At 44.2% G+C, this 15,344-nt stretch overlaps 1 protein-coding gene across 1 annotated transcript; it reads left to right on the plus strand.

The window, feature by feature from the left end:
• On the plus strand, positions 1–14,828 carry PDCD7 (programmed cell death 7). The gene is made up of 5 exons (XM_045449429.1): positions 1–932; positions 3,383–3,521; positions 10,287–10,523; positions 10,783–10,870; positions 13,041–14,828. The coding sequence occupies exons 1-5, from the start codon at positions 66–68 to the stop codon at positions 13,162–13,164; spliced, it is 1,455 nt and encodes a 484-aa protein (XP_045305385.1). The 5' UTR covers positions 1–65; the 3' UTR covers positions 13,165–14,828.
• Positions 14,829–15,344: the final 516 nt, after the last annotated feature.

Consider the following 15,344-nt stretch of genomic DNA (forward strand, 5'->3'; position numbering starts at 1 on the left):
CCCCTACGCCCTCTACAGGAACCACTCAAATTCCTGTCACTTCTCTGACTCCCTTCGTCGTGGACATGGCTCTGCCGCCCTTTTTCGCCCCAGGTCGCCCAGGCCCGCCGCCCCCGCAGCCGCCGCCTCCCGCTCCCTTCGGCTGTCCGCCACCGCCGCTGCCCTCCCCGGCTTTCCCGCCGCCTCTTCCCCAGCGGCCCGGCCCCTTTCCGGGGGCCTCCGCCCCCTTCCTCCAGCCCCCGCTGGCTCTGCAGCCCCGGGCCCCCGGGGAAGCCTCTCGCGGCGGTGGCGGCGGCGGCGTCTACTACCCGGTGCCGCCACCGCCGCTGCCTCCGCCGCCGCCCCAGTGCCGGCCCTTCCCGGGGACTGACGCTGGTGAGCGGCCACGGCCGCCGCCGCCAGGCCCGGGGCCGCCGTGGAGCCCCCGTTGGCCTGAGGCGCCGCCGCCGTCCGACGTACTCGGGGACGCGGCCTTGCAGCGCCTGCGCGACCGGCAGTGGCTAGAGGCGGTGTTCGGAACCCCGCGGCGGGCGGGCTGCCCACTCCCTCCACGGGCGCCCGCCGGGCCCAGCCTGGGCGAAGTGCGCGCGCGGTTGCGCGGGGCTCTGCGCCTGGTGCGACGGCTGCGCGACCTGGGCCAGGCCCTGCGCGAGGCCGAGGCTGACGGCGCGGCCTGGGTACTGTTGCATGCCCAGGCTGCGCCGTTGCGCGCCGAACTGGCCGAGAGACTACAGCTGCTGACCCAGGCCGCCTATGTGGGTGAGGCGCGGCGGAGGCTGGAGAGGGTCCGGCGCCGCCGGCTTCGGCTTCGCGAGAGGGCTCGGGAACGCGAGGCCGAGCGTGAGGCGGAGGCCGCGCGAGCAGCGGAGCGAGAGCAGGAGATTGACCTCTGGAGGGTCAAGTGCGTGCAGGAGGTGGAGGAGAAGAAGCGGGTAAGAGCGGCAGATGTGCGGAGGCTGGGGGGAGTTCAAGTCTGGAACCTGAAAGGCCGTGAGGTTTTGCGCTGTCGTTTCCTACAGCTAAGCCTTTTCCCTCAGCCGTAAATTAAAAGATAGCCAGCATTTCCGACATCGTATCCCTATACTGATTGCCTGTTAATGTTGTATAATACAAAACACAAATGGTCTAGGTGCACCGCGAGTTCTGTAAACACAAAGTATAGGATTACACAGTGGCGTTGCAGGGATGACGGACGCCCTGCCTCCTATTACAACGTTCTGTCCGCTTACTAACATTCAAGGCAAACAAGAATCTGTGTCCTTGCTTCTTGTACTGGTCTGGGTGATTTTAAGAATACAAAATATAGAACACGTGGGGCCTTGACGCAAGGAACATATACTCTAATTGACTGATGGGGCTATAGTAATGACTTCTGCAGGATCCCTTTGTTTAGGAGTTTTAAACCAGGTATTTCCAACCCCCTCCCTTCCCCCCCCCCCCCCCCCCCCCCCGTTAAACAATGGTGTTTTTGAGCACTTGCCAAATACTAGGTGCTACTCTAAATTCCTTGCATATACCAGATCTTTAATCCTTGTAACAACCCTGAAAGGTAAGCCATTTTACAGATTAGGAAATTGAGGCCTAGGGAAGTTAACTTGCCAACAATCACACAACTGGTTCCTAGCTGTTTTGCTCCTGATTTGAGCCCAGGTTGGCTGATTCCAAAGCCTCTTGATCTTAAGCTCTTAAGTAGGGGCCAGAGTGAAACTGGAAATTGGTCAGATAGTTGTTTAAGGCATTCTCATTACTTCTGAGTGCCTGTAGGTGCTTCCCCTGTCCCTTCACTCTACAACTAGTTAGTATTTCCTCCTCATACTCCTTGTGTCTGTTACTGCTTAGATTCTGATATAACTCCTTCCAGAAATGTAGTGATGGCAAAGTTTGTCTTCACACCTCCAGGAGTATCAGTACTTTTAAGGAGAATACTTGGGAGGCAACACTGTAATCTAAGGAGTTTGTATCAGTTTCACAGACATTTAATAAGAACCCATTATGTGCCAGACCCACTGCTGGGTGCTGGTGATAGGGACGATTAGGATATAGTGCTTGTCCTTGAGGGGCTTAGAGCCTCGTGGGGACCATGTCTATACAGCATGGTATGTGTTAGGGTTTCAACTGTAAGTGCTATTGGAACCCAGAGAAGGAATATCCAATCTGTTGGGAAACAGGGTAAGGGAAGGCTTTGTGTATGAGATAGGGGACCTTTGACCTGAGTCTTGAAGGAAATGTCAAAGCCAAGTGAAAGCAACAGGTGCAGTTCCAGGCAGAGAGAGTAGTACAAGCAGAAGAAGGAAACTGTATGATGTCTGTATGATGTGGTGGTATTGGTGGACTTACAGGCACTTATTTGATACACGGGTTGAGAGCTTTAGGCAAAAGGATCTTTCTTACCACCCACAATGAGGGGGTTGGAGACAGGGTCCTGTGAGTGGTGGTTTAAAGAACCAGAGTTATTTCGTCTACTTGTGAACCAACTTAAGAGTAGGATAGGGTCTTATGAAATCTTGCCGTTTGCAACTACGTAGATGGAACTGGAGGGTATTATGCTACGTGAAATTAGAGAAAGACAAAAATCATATGACTTCACTCATATGAGGACTTTAAGAGACAAAACAGATGAACATAAGGGAAGGGAAACAAAAATAATATAAAAACAGGGACGGGGACAAAACAGAAGAGACTCATAAATATGGAGAACAAACTGAGGGTTGCTGGAGGGGTTGAGGGAGGGGGGATGGGCGAAATGCGTAAGGGGTACTAAGGAATCTACTCCTGAAATCATTGTTGCACTATATGCTAACTAATTTGGATGTAAATAAAAAAAAAATAAAAAAATTAAAATAAATAAAGATGGTAATGGTGTATATTTAAAAAAAAAAAACAAAAAACAAAAACGAGTAGGATAGGGTCTTCCGTGTTGGAAAGGCTGTTGTGTCACAAGATCCTTGGCACTTTAGAACACTGGAGTGCAAGCTATGTGTGTTGTGGGTCACTGACAGAATTGTAGAGTCCTGGGCCTTTCCAACCCCATTCCTTATCTTCCATTCTAATCTAAGTCTTTGGGTCCAGGAATCTGCACTTTTAACAAGAGAGCCCCAACTTAAAGCAAGTTGGATGCAGATGTTCCTTGGACTGCACTTGGAGAAATTCTGAGGAAAAAACAAAGATGAGCTCCCACATGGAAGCTGCAGAGAAGATTAACCCCTTGGCTGGACCAGTGTGGAGAGCAGTTGTGTATAGCCCAGGAAATTGGGATGTAGATCCTGTAGAAATTCTTATCCCTGAGACTGCCTAATCCTCTGAAATCTCACTGCTGGGCAGCTGTTCTCTGCTTTGAGGTTGTTCCTAATACTAGGTTTCATAGACTCTCTTTCTTTTCCAGGAGCAGGAACTTAAAGCTGCTGCTGATGGTGTCTTATCTGAAGTGAGGAAAAAACAAGCAGACACCAAAAGAATGGTGGACATTCTTCGGGCCTTGGAGAAATTGAGGAAACTCAGGAAAGAGGCAGCAGCAAGGAAGGGTAACCATGGCTTTGCATTTCTACTTGGATTTATTCATCTCATGCCCCACTCCTTCCCTTTCTTTATCCTAGCGCCCTCCCTCCCCCAAATTTTTGAAGGAAAATGTTTGATAATTAATTATTTTCACCCAGTAAGGTAACAAAGTTTGTCAGTAGTACTTCAGAACCTTTGAAGCAGGAAGCCTCAGAAATTGTTCATATCTTGATTGACAGGGTTGAAAAGAGAGGCAGGTGAGGGAACCCACTGCACTGCCTTTCCCTTGATTCATCATCCCCTCCTCCCCCGCCCCCAGGTGTTCCTGGCCACTTTTCTGAGTGAGGTTGGCATGGCTAGTCACCTTTGCCCATGTGCCAAGGCAGAAGCTGTCCTATATTTACTGTTTACTTTACTTTGCTTTAGAAGGTGTTGAAAACTTGGCATGCTCCTTTGGATATATTTCAAACCTGAAACATTGATATTTTTAAAGTTATGAATGGTTGGATAGGGCAGGGAGCACCTTGCAGAGTGTACATGAATGTTTTCAGCTTACATGGCTGTCACTTTTGGATCGGAAAATCTCATTGGTTTCCTCTTGCCTCTAGAGGGAGCACTGGTTTTCTAGAAGTTCCCTAGTTGTGATTTGAACATTTGCCTATCTTGATCTTTGCTTTTGCCAGTCTATTTGTGTGGAGGGCCTTTAGTCCCATCTTTGCCATTTTAAGTTCTCACTGTTCTTCAAAACTAAATACAGATGCAGCATCCTCCATCCTTACCAGAAATGGGCTGAGGTGACCTGCTCCTTCTCACTTGTACCTGGTTTGGACCACATACTGCCTTATTTAGTAGGCTATAGGCCGTTAATATTCACCAAGGATATTTGAGAGTACACAAATTAGCAAGTACCATGGTAGCAAATTATTTCCCCTGTGTGGCTTAAAATATAAATGAAAACTGTGAGTCAGACCCTTCGTAATTAAGTTTCATTGGGTTGTGATCATTATGTATTCAGCCAAGCTCATTTACTAGCTAAGTGATAAGTTTCTGCATGCCAGCCTTTAGAGCGGTTGGTTCAGATTCAGGCCTCAGATGACTCCCATAGCACATTCATGAGTCAAAGGGGAGTTTGCATCTACTGTGTCTAGCCTTACCTCTTTTTTATGAGAATGAAAACCTGAGGGCTATTATTTAATATTCCCCTACCCTATGTCCTCTGTGAGGTGAGTGGTCAGTAAACTTTCGCCAAGTGAATTTACTAGCATAATTTCTCACTCTTAGTCTTCCTCACTTTCATCCAAAAGAAGGAGGAAATTTTGGAGGTATTGTAATCTATAAAAATAAGCAGCCTCTGTGGAGTTAATGGGCTTGGGCGTAAAATGATTTGGTAACAAGCAGCTAGTTGCTTTATATACTTAATACTTCTCTCTCAAGGTGCATATACCTCCAACTAAGTACTGAGAGAATGAGGTTGGATATGTAAGTAAGCAGGGCCACATTGCAAAGTGTCTTATGGGCCAGACTAGACTTCTCACCTATGCTTAAAGGTGAGAGGAACCATGAAAGGTTTTGAGCAGAAAGTGAAATGACAACAATGATTGGTGGGCAGAGCAGAGAAAGGTTTGCAGTATCTAGGAAGGAGGGAGGAAAGGAGAGAGACTAAGAAGGCTGTTATAGTCTGGGCACAGATAATATGGGAGTGTGAACTATGGGTCATTAAGAAATGAATAAAGGAGGGGCGCCTGGGTGGCGCAGTCGGTTAAGCGTCTGACTTCAGCCAGGTCACGATCTCCCGGTCCAGGAGTTCGAGCCCCGCGTCAGGCTCTGGGCTGACGGCTCAGAGCCTGGAGCCTGTTTCCGATTCTGTGTCTCCCTCTCTCTCTGCCCCTCCCCCGTTCATGCTCTGTCTGTCTCTGTCCCAAAAATGAATAAACGTTGAAAAAAAAAAAATTTAAAAAAAAAAAAAAAAAAAAAAAAGAAATGAATAAAGGAGCGAGGGAGAATACACGTGTATAAATAAATAACTTGGGGAACTCAGCAGTAGTAGGAGGAATATACTTGGTGTTGACAAGTTCAGTTTGGGACCTGTTGAGTTTGAGGTGCCTGTTCATCAGCATGTAGCCACAAGTAGGAATAACCTAAAAAGAGTTGTGTGGCCTGAGATGAGGCCAAAAAGACAAAATTCTAGGGAATGTAAAAATCAAGATGGATAAACAGGTGGCCACAAGAGAGGTCAGAGAGATAGGAGAAAAAGGTAGGTCCTCTGCCTCTTTCTGGAAAGTGGCAAATGCTCAGAAAGATTGTGTAATCTCAGGCAGGTTACTTAAACTTCTCTTTGCCTTGATTTCCTCATCTGTAAGAAGGACGTTTCTAAAGATTAAGAGACATCCATGGGAGGGGTGCCTGAGTGGCTCACTAGGTTAAGCGTCCCACTTCGGGTCAGGTCGTGATCTCACAGTTTGTGAGTTTGAGCCCTGCATCGGGCTCCGTGCTGACAGCTTAGAGCCTGGAGCCTGCTTCCAATTCTGTGTCTCCCTCTCTCTCTGCTCCTCCCCTGCTCATGCTCTGTTTCTCTGTCTCTCTCCTTCAAAAATAAATAAAAACGTTAAGGAAAAAAAAAAAAAAAGAAAAGAAAAGAAACATCCATGGGAATTAGTACTCAATAGATGATCAGTGACTTATGCTAGGTGCATTTTTTCAGTGAAATTGTATGGGTTGAAGCCAGACTAGACTACATTAAAGAGGGAATAAGAGATTAAGAAAAGCAAACAGTGAATTCAACTTATTAAAAGTTTGCCTGTGGTGCTCACCTGGTTCAGTTGGTTGAGCATCCTACTCTTGATTTTGGCTCAGGTCATGATTCCAGGGTTATTGGATCAAGCTCTGAGTCAGGCTCTGCGTTGATGTGGAGCCTGCTTAAGATATTCATTCTCTCTCCCTCTCTCTCCTCTCTCTCTCCCTCTCTCTCCCCCCCACCCCGTCCCTCTACCCTGCTTGCATTCTCTTTAAAAAAAAAAAATGGGAGTGGGGCACAGTTGGTTGAGCATCCCACTTCAGCTCAGATCGTGATCTCACAGCTTGTGAGTTCAAGCCCCGCGTCAGGCTCTGTGCTGACAGCTTGGAGCCTGGATCCTGCTTCAGATCTGTGTCTCCCTCTCTCTCTGCCCCTAACCCACTCGCATTCTGTCTCTGTCTCTCTCAAAAGTAAATAAACATTAAAATAAAGTTTAAAAAAAGAAAAAAAGGTTTGCCTCTGAAGAAAGGAGTGAGCAGTTGCCTGGTTGGCTCAGTCAGTTAAGCATCTGACTTGAGCTTTAGGTCATGATCTCATGGTTAGTGAGCCCAAGCCCCACCATGGGTGAGCCCTGCTTCTTTCTCTCTCTCTCTCTCTCTCTCTTTCTCTCTCTGCCCTCATGGGATTCTTTCTCTCTCTCGCTCCGCCCTTGCTCATTTGCACTTTCAAAAAAAAAATGAAGAAAGGAGTGAGCAAGATCAATATATGGGGAGTGGTAGTGTGGAGGGGCGGGGTGGTACCCTTAGGGTTGTGGGGAAAATTTGAACATGTATAATTGCGGAATGAGTAGAGGGAGAGGGTCAGAGAGACACAGGAAGGATAGTTGATGGCTCAAAGTCCTGTAGAAGGTAGGAAGACTCCAGTCCCAGCTGGAGGTATTAACTTAAGTGTAGAAGGATCTGTCTCCACTGGAATGAAAATGAAGGAGGGGGTGCCTGGGTGGCTCAGTCGGTTAAGCGTCCGACTTCAGCTCAGGTCATGGTCTCGTGGTTTGTGAGTTCGAGCCCTGCATCGGGCTCTGTGCTGACAGCTTAGAGCCTGGAGCCTGCTTCAGATTCTGTGTCTCTCCATCTGTCCGCCCCTCCCATGCTCATGCTCTGTTTCTCTGTCTCTCAATAATAAATAAACGTTAAAAAAAAAAAAAAAAGAAAGAAAGAAAGAAAATGAAGGAGACAAGGAGGGGTAGTAATGCAGATGAGTGAAATCAGGGGCCGAAAGTTAAGAGATGTCCTGCCTGCTAGCCTGTGTTCTCTAAGATAGGCTGGATGGTTTGCTGAGAGGCAATAGAAGAGAAAGGCTTTAGGAGAGCAGTGAAGGTTTGAAATAACTGCTGTGAAGAATGAGTGGGAGCCAACTAGAAACCCATGGGAGTTTGGTTGTAGGCAGGTGCTGTGGGCCCAGCTGATGTAGTTCTATACTGGCACTAGGCCACAATATCAGTACTTGCAGGAGTATTCTGCAGCTGGCAGGTGAGCACAGAGCACAGGGTTGTTAGGGTTTTGCTTTATGGGTGACCACAAGTTTTGATGAAGACCAGTAGAAAAGCGAGTAGATTTGGATGCGGTCATTTGGAACTTTTAGTGAGGCTGACAAGAGTCTCTGGGGAGAAGGAGAAGAGACTACTGGGAAGGTAGAAAGTCCTAGTTTGGGAAGAAAAGAATTGTGTTTAAGACAGAGGTAGCAGGGTTTTTTGATCATTCCAAGGCTCAAAGACTGGACAAAGCCCTAAGGTGTGGGTGGCTGAAGGGGAAAAAAGGAGAAGGTACTGGTATGTAGGAACTGCAGGAACTGGATGAGTGAGTGGTGGAGGTGGAAGGAACTAACTAGACTGTGTCAGTACATGGGGCCAAGAGGAAGACTGGGTGAGGATTGCCGTTTCTGAGGGAGTAAGTCATGGTGATCAGAAGTGATCAGTGAAAGGGTGAGGGATGTGTGGGTTCGTGGTTCAGGCCTAGCAGCCTGAGATGGGAACAGGCCACTGCTCCTCATGGGATCTGGAGGCACTTTGGGGCTGATGCAGCGTCTATAATTTCACCATACTGGCAGATTTTAGTACTGTCTGGCCCTTTACAGAAAAATTTGCCAGTTCCTGGTTTAGGTAAAGAAATTAAACAAAATCATGAAATTATTATGAAACAACGTAGTGACAGCTTGAACTTCTCTGTGCGTAAGAATTTTGTGTGTATTTGGAAAATATTTGGCAACTTAGTAAAAGATGGATTTGAGTTGTAGAGTTTCCTTAGTTGGGAATGAGTGCCAGCCATGAGAAAATGATCTGGAGAAATGTTAGCCATGGAGGTGAGGCTAGGAGAGCTAATTCCATAACCACTTAGTCGCAGTGGTTGAAGGAGAAAAGAAGCAGACCTCCAAAGGCCTTGATCAACTCTTTTAGGAAGCACTTTATTACCACATTTAGGCAGTCTTGAAAGTACTCATGAACATTTCTTCTCTTGAGAATTTATCATATAGAAATAATCGATAGAAGGAAAAAAGTAACGTGCCCAGGAGTATTGATTGTAACAGTATATGCTAACAGGACATTTGGAACAGCCTAAGTGTCCAGAAGTAGGGAGCTTGTTAAGTAAATTATGGTACATTGAATTGATGAAACAGGATAGAGCCATTAAACAAATAATTATAAAGATTGGAAAAGAATGTAGAGAATTGACCTGGAGCTGTAGAAGTTACACATACTATGTTGAACTATGTGAAGTTGATAATGTATGGACAAAAATGACTGCAGAATCAATGGGGGAAATAAAAATGGTTTATTATGTTAGCGGGATTTGAATTTTTTTCTTCCTGGTATCTGGTATTGTTAAAATGCTCCATGGGGCGCCTGGGTGGCGCAGTCGGTTAGGCGTCCGACTTCAGCCAGGTCACGATCTCGTGGTCTGTGAGTTCGAGCCCCGCGTCGGGCTCTGGGCTGATGGCTCAGAGCCTGGAGCCTGTTTCCGATTCTGTGTCTCCCTCTCTCTCTGCCCCTCCCCCGTTCATGCTCTGTCTCTCTCTGTCCCCAAAAAATAAATAAACGTTGAAAAAAAAAATTTAAAAAAATAAAATGCTCCCATAATAAATACATTTGCGAGGACTAACAGGATGGACTGCACCCATGTCACTCTAGGATGAATCACCTAGCAGCTCCAGCAGCTTTTATGTCACAGAGCCATGTGGCTAGTGAGTGCACAACTGCAGTCTACTCAAGTATTCATTAAATTTTAAGGTATTTTCCTTAAAAAATAAATATAAATATAAAAAATATTTTTCCTTATGGAATTTTATGAAAAATTTCACACATGCACAAAAATAGAACACCTAAATAAAATACCCATAATCAACTATGATGCCCCTGTCACACATAACGAAATTAGTAATAATTCTTTGGTATCACCTAATAACTAGTCTATAATCAAATTTTCACAGTTGTGGCTCTAGCTGTGTTGGCCATCCTTTTAGCTGACTTCACAGTTAAATCAGGGCGACTAACTATCCCAGGTTTCCCAGGACGCTGGGCTCTCAGTACTAAAACTGGGCAAACTGAAATATTTGGTCATCCTACACTAAGCAGCAGACTGTGAGGTTAGTAGGTTGGTTACATGTATTTCTTCCTCACTATCCAAGTGTCTTCTCCTAGAACTTCAGATTCAGTCAGAAGGTAAATTGTTTATTACTTGGTCTGGGAGCCTGTGCTGTGAGAACATCACAATGAAGAAGTATAAGAGTTTCTCTCTTTAGTGAGCTCTCTGTCCAACCAAAGGATCAAAACCATTAGAAATAAAATCAAAGGTTAAGTGGTATGATCCAAAGAGAGGACTTAGAGAAAGTCAGGGTGAGGTCAGATTAATTGGAGACTCAAGATCAAATTGAGCCTTGAAGATTGGTTAGAATTTATAAACTAAGCACATTCATAATGTAAGTAGGACTTTGTGTCTGCTCAGTAGAACACATGTTGGGGATAAAAAGTTGTATCTAAAATGCTGTTTGGATCTCTTCCTAGGGGTCTGTCCTCCAGCCTCAGCAGATGAGACTTTTGAGCATCATCTTCAGCGACTAAGAAAACTCATTAAAAAACGCTCTGAATTATACGAAGCTGAAGAGAGAGCCCTCAGAGTTATGTTGGAAGGAGAACAAGAAGAAGAGAGGAAAAGAGAATTTGAAAAGAAACAGAGGAAAGAAAAAGAGAAAATTTTACTTCAGAAGCGTGAAATTGAGTCCAAGTTATTTGGGGATCCACGTAAGTTCTTTTGTAACCAGTGAAGAAAAGGAAGATGCTAGATTGGCAGCTCTTTCCCTAATGGATGATCTCAACCTAAACTAAGGTGGTAGGCAGCAAATGAAACCTTTGAGACTTAAAATTCTGAACTGTGTACTGGAAATCACGGATAAAGATAAAACATTTGATCGCATTGTTGTACTGTCATAGTCATAGGTTCAGTCAGCTTGCCTCTAGGTATGAGACATGATGATGTGGTAATGCGCCTTTTCTTTTTCAGATGAGTTCCCACTTGCACACCTCCTGCAGCCCTTCCGACAGTATTACCTCCAAGCTGAGCACTCCCTGCCAGCACTCATCCAGATAAGGTCAGAGGGGCACCCTCCATGCCGCCTTCCCCTTAGGTAGCAAGAAGCACTTACAGTGTTTATTTTGTTGAGGTGTATTGCTTTTTCTTTTTTTAGGTTCCGTAGAGGTTTATATAAAGTTTTTAATTCTAAGGATGCCACATAAATCTTGTTTAGTCCTCAGTCCTTGAGAAATAAATGACTCTTTTAACAGGTGAAGAAACTGAAACTCAGGTTGTGACTTGCCGTTTGTATTATCTCATGCTGTAGTTGTTACATTGACTTAAAGCATCAGCTTCCTTTTCCTAATTCTCTTCTGCTGCTAAATAGACCAAGGGAGAGAAACCCTCCCTATCTACTTGCCTGTGGAGACTGATTAAGTCCCAAACTGACTTGTGAGTTCTTACAGGTCGAAGCCAAGAGAGCTAGGAACAGGGGGTCTCATCTTAACCTGCAGTTATTAATGAGCTGGGTAGAGTTTTCAACTCTTCTGGGTCTCACTTTCCTCACCTATAAAATGAAAATGGTAGACTGGAATGTGGCCTTCAAATTTTAGCAGTAGTCCTCTTCCCAAAGGCAGTCTTTTGAGAAATCCATTTGTAAAACAGTTTGAATGAATGGGTTCCGTAGGTGTAGACAGTTTAAATCTGTTATTGACTGGAAGCACTTTGTTGTTTCTAGATTCCCCAGAACATCTGCTTGGAGCCTAGTGGTCCTCAAAGCCTGGTTTGACAATCACTGAACTAAGTGATCTATCAGGTTCCTTCCAAAGCTCTAATGATGGTTATTAGCATACCAAGTTTGTGTTCTGGGAAAAGTATATTTCTGGTTAATATATAAGTTTTAGCTTTTTTTTTTTTTTTTTTTTTTTTTTCAACGTTTATTTATTTTTGGGACAGAGAGAGACAGAGCATGAACGGGGGAGGGGCAGAGAGAGAGGGAGACACAGAATCAGAAACAGGCTCCAGGCTCTGAGCCATCAGCCCAGAGCCCGATGCGGGGCTCGAACTCATGGACTGCGAGATCGTGACCTGGCTGAAGTCGGACGCTTAACCGACTGCGCCACCCAGGCGCCCCTAAGTTTTAGCTTTTATTTATTTATTGAGAGCAGGGGAGGGGCAGACTGGGGTTGAGGGGGTGGGGAGAGGTGTACGGGGAGAGAGAATCCCTAGCAGGCTCTGCACTGTCAGTGCAGAGACCGACGTGGAGCTCTATCCCACAGACTGTGAGATCATGACCTGAGCTGATATCAAGAGTCAGACGCTTAACTGACTGAGCCACCTAGGCACCCCCAAGTTGTAGCTTTTAAATATAAGTACAGTTGATTCTCATTATTCACGGTAGTCATGTTGCAGTGTTGAATTAGGGAATGTCAAATTCTGTTCCTAAAGGAAATACAGGGTTTGGTTCCTGTGAGCCTCGGACCACAACATTTTCATGAACCAATCAATACATAACATTGTTTTATGTGTATTTCTTTTAAAAAACACTTTGTTTAATATACATTGTCGATTCATTAACACTGAACTCATAGTTAACAGCATTATAACTCCTGCCTCAACATAGCTTTTCTAATATACATGTACTCTCTGTAAGGCATATTCCAGCCTTCTCATTCTAGCTAGTACTGCAACAGTATACTTAGGGGCCATCTTAAATAGCAAAATAACCAATAAAAGCACAAATATGTGAAAAATGCAGTACTAAATACACTGCAAAAAGGACACTTTACAATATGAGGCTGAAAACAGTGTCACCTTATTTGACGACAGTGAAGACAGCGTCACCTTATTTGACTTCAGCTGGGAATGTACCTGTCAGTGACTTAGATTTTTCATGGCTCTGCATGTTGGCAAGTGACCATGAAAGCACCACAAGTAACGATTATGAAGTTACACATAAATTTTAGTGAATAGGCAAATTTGCGATTATGGAACCTGCAAATAATGAGGATCAACTGTATATTTATTATTGGGTTACTCCTAAGATCATAAGTTTTTTGCAGTTTTTTCCCCCTTTATGTGTACATTTAAGAAATACTGTCCTTAGCATAATGCCTAGAAATCAAATTCTTGAGTGGACTGGTACATCAGTCATTTGAAAGCTAAGTCCTGAAATAGAGTATTTAGTTGCTGAACATCTTGCTTGGAATAAAACAAATAAACAATTGTTCTACAATGTTCTTATTAAGGCATGATTGGGATCAGTACCTGGTGCCATCTGATCATCCCAAAGGCAACTCCGTTCCCCAAGGATGGGTCCTTCCCCCGCTCCCCAGCAACGACATCTGGGCAACAGCCATTAAGCTGCATTAGTAAAGATGCTCCAGAAGTGTGGTCCGGCCAAGGCTCTTTCCAGCTCTAAATACTAGTGATGCCACCATCTTCTCGTGCTATAGACTAAACCACAGCCTCTAAACTCCATGTGGCATTGTTCCACCCAGAAGTTACGTTTTCCTTGAGTGCTCTGTCCTGGCCAGAGATGCCTCTTGAATCAGGAGATTAATATGTTTCTTCAGGAAAGGACCTAGGTGAACTGGGGTTATTACCACAGAAAGTGACCTTGGTTCACCGAATTTGCCTCTGTTTTGAAGGGGCTTGGTTCAGAGTGACTTGTTAATTTACTCTTTAACTTCTTGTGTGGTGATGGGTAAGTACACTGCATACACTCAACACAAATGTGCATTGGGTAGACTTAGCCCTTCCCCCAGTACTGAGTGTGAAGGCAAGCTTTGATGTAAAACCTCTTTACCCTCCTTACCCAAAGAACCCTCTCACTTCTAGGAGGAAAGGTCAGAAATGCTTTATCTATGGTTTTATGAATCCCACTTTTGGTGCAGCTTGAGAGACTACAGACTGGGCTGCCAGAAAAGCTCATGGCCTAGTCTGGTAGTCATGTGGAGAACTTGGAAAACCTGTATCCATATTGGATCGTGTTTTAATGGATAATGGCTGCATCTTCCCGTGTTAGAAGGATCCTAACAAAAACACGTGTTATTTAAGTTCCTGAAGATCTAGTTGTTCAGAATCCCCAATGATAGAAATTTATCTTAACCTCCCTCAGTCACATTGTAGGAGCCGGTATAGCTGTGGAATTTTCTTAGGAACTCAGACTTTGAAAAACACCCGTGTAATTAAAGCTGGGAGGAAAGCAGATAAAAATAATAAAATTTATTTTTTTATATTCATTAATAAATGCTATTGTGCCTGGGAATGATCAATCATAACATGTCAGGGTTTTTGTTTTGTTTTGTTTTGCTCTTTGTCATTTATTGTGTTATTTATATTTCCGAAAAGCTAAATAAATATCATTTTTATTTTTTAGTTTGTGCCTTTGCCCCCAAATTTGTTGCCTACCAAATCACTACACACACTTTAACATGAATGAAACACATTTTCACTCCAAAATGCAAACTTGTCAAATAGACATTTGCTAGGAGAAGGTGAATCTCCAGCACCAAACTTTGTGGAATCCAACTCTGGATAAGCAGGAAAGGACAACAACCTTGGAAATGATTGCATGTAGTTGGAAGTTCTGGGGTGCAAGATGCTAACACCTTTGTTCTTTTTCTGTTTAATCTGCATTGTTAAATTTATATATTATGCGCTTCAGAGTTAACAGATAGGATATGAAGGCCAGCGCTCCAAAGTGTGTGTCTAAGCTCATATACCTTAAAATCTGTTGTGATTAGCCTCACATAACCCCCATAGGCCTGTGTGCTCTTTTATAAATCCCCACCATTTGCTGTCTGATGAGATGTAGGAAGAGTAGAAATAAAAGATGAATTGTATGATGTGTTCAGTGTGCAGGCAGCCTTGTCACTAAGACATCTGCATTGTTGGGGGCATGAGTGTGAAGCAGGGATTCAGGAAAATAGGCAGCAGAACCCAAGAGGAAGGGATTTAGCCTCAGGTGGAAAAAAGCCTTCCCTCTTTCATTCAGCTTCTGCAAAGTTTTAATAAAGTAAACATTATTTTTATTGTTTGGCTTTGTTTTGTAAGTTTTTCCTCATTTATCACCTTGCATGGTGGTGGTGGCAACAGCCACTGGTACTTGATGGGTTTAGAAAGACATAGAGTAGTGCCTGATGCATTGTACTTCTGAGAATATGGACAGTGTCATTGTAATCTTTTCCCCCCAAAAATCTTCTTTTATTGTGGAAATTTTCAAGCATCCGAAAGTAAAGAGAATAGTATAATTTTTTCTGTATATCCATCATCTGGCTTCAGATAATTGTCAACTTACAGCAAATCTTGTTTCATCTGCAACCCACTACTCTATAGACTAATTTGAAGCAAATCTCAGACATCATATTAATTATTTCAGTATGTAGGGTTCCACTCTGGGCATAGAGTCTACTTAAAAATTTTCAGTATGTGGCTCTAAAAGATATTTTAAAAATGTAACCATAGTGCCATTATTGCACTGAAAGAAATGAATGACTTCTTGATATCATCAAATTCCCAGTGTTCAGATTTCCTTATCTCATAAATGT

This window comes from Leopardus geoffroyi, chromosome B3 (genome assembly GCF_018350155.1).
Source record: "Leopardus geoffroyi isolate Oge1 chromosome B3, O.geoffroyi_Oge1_pat1.0, whole genome shotgun sequence".
NCBI lineage: Eukaryota > Metazoa > Chordata > Mammalia > Carnivora > Felidae > Leopardus > Leopardus geoffroyi.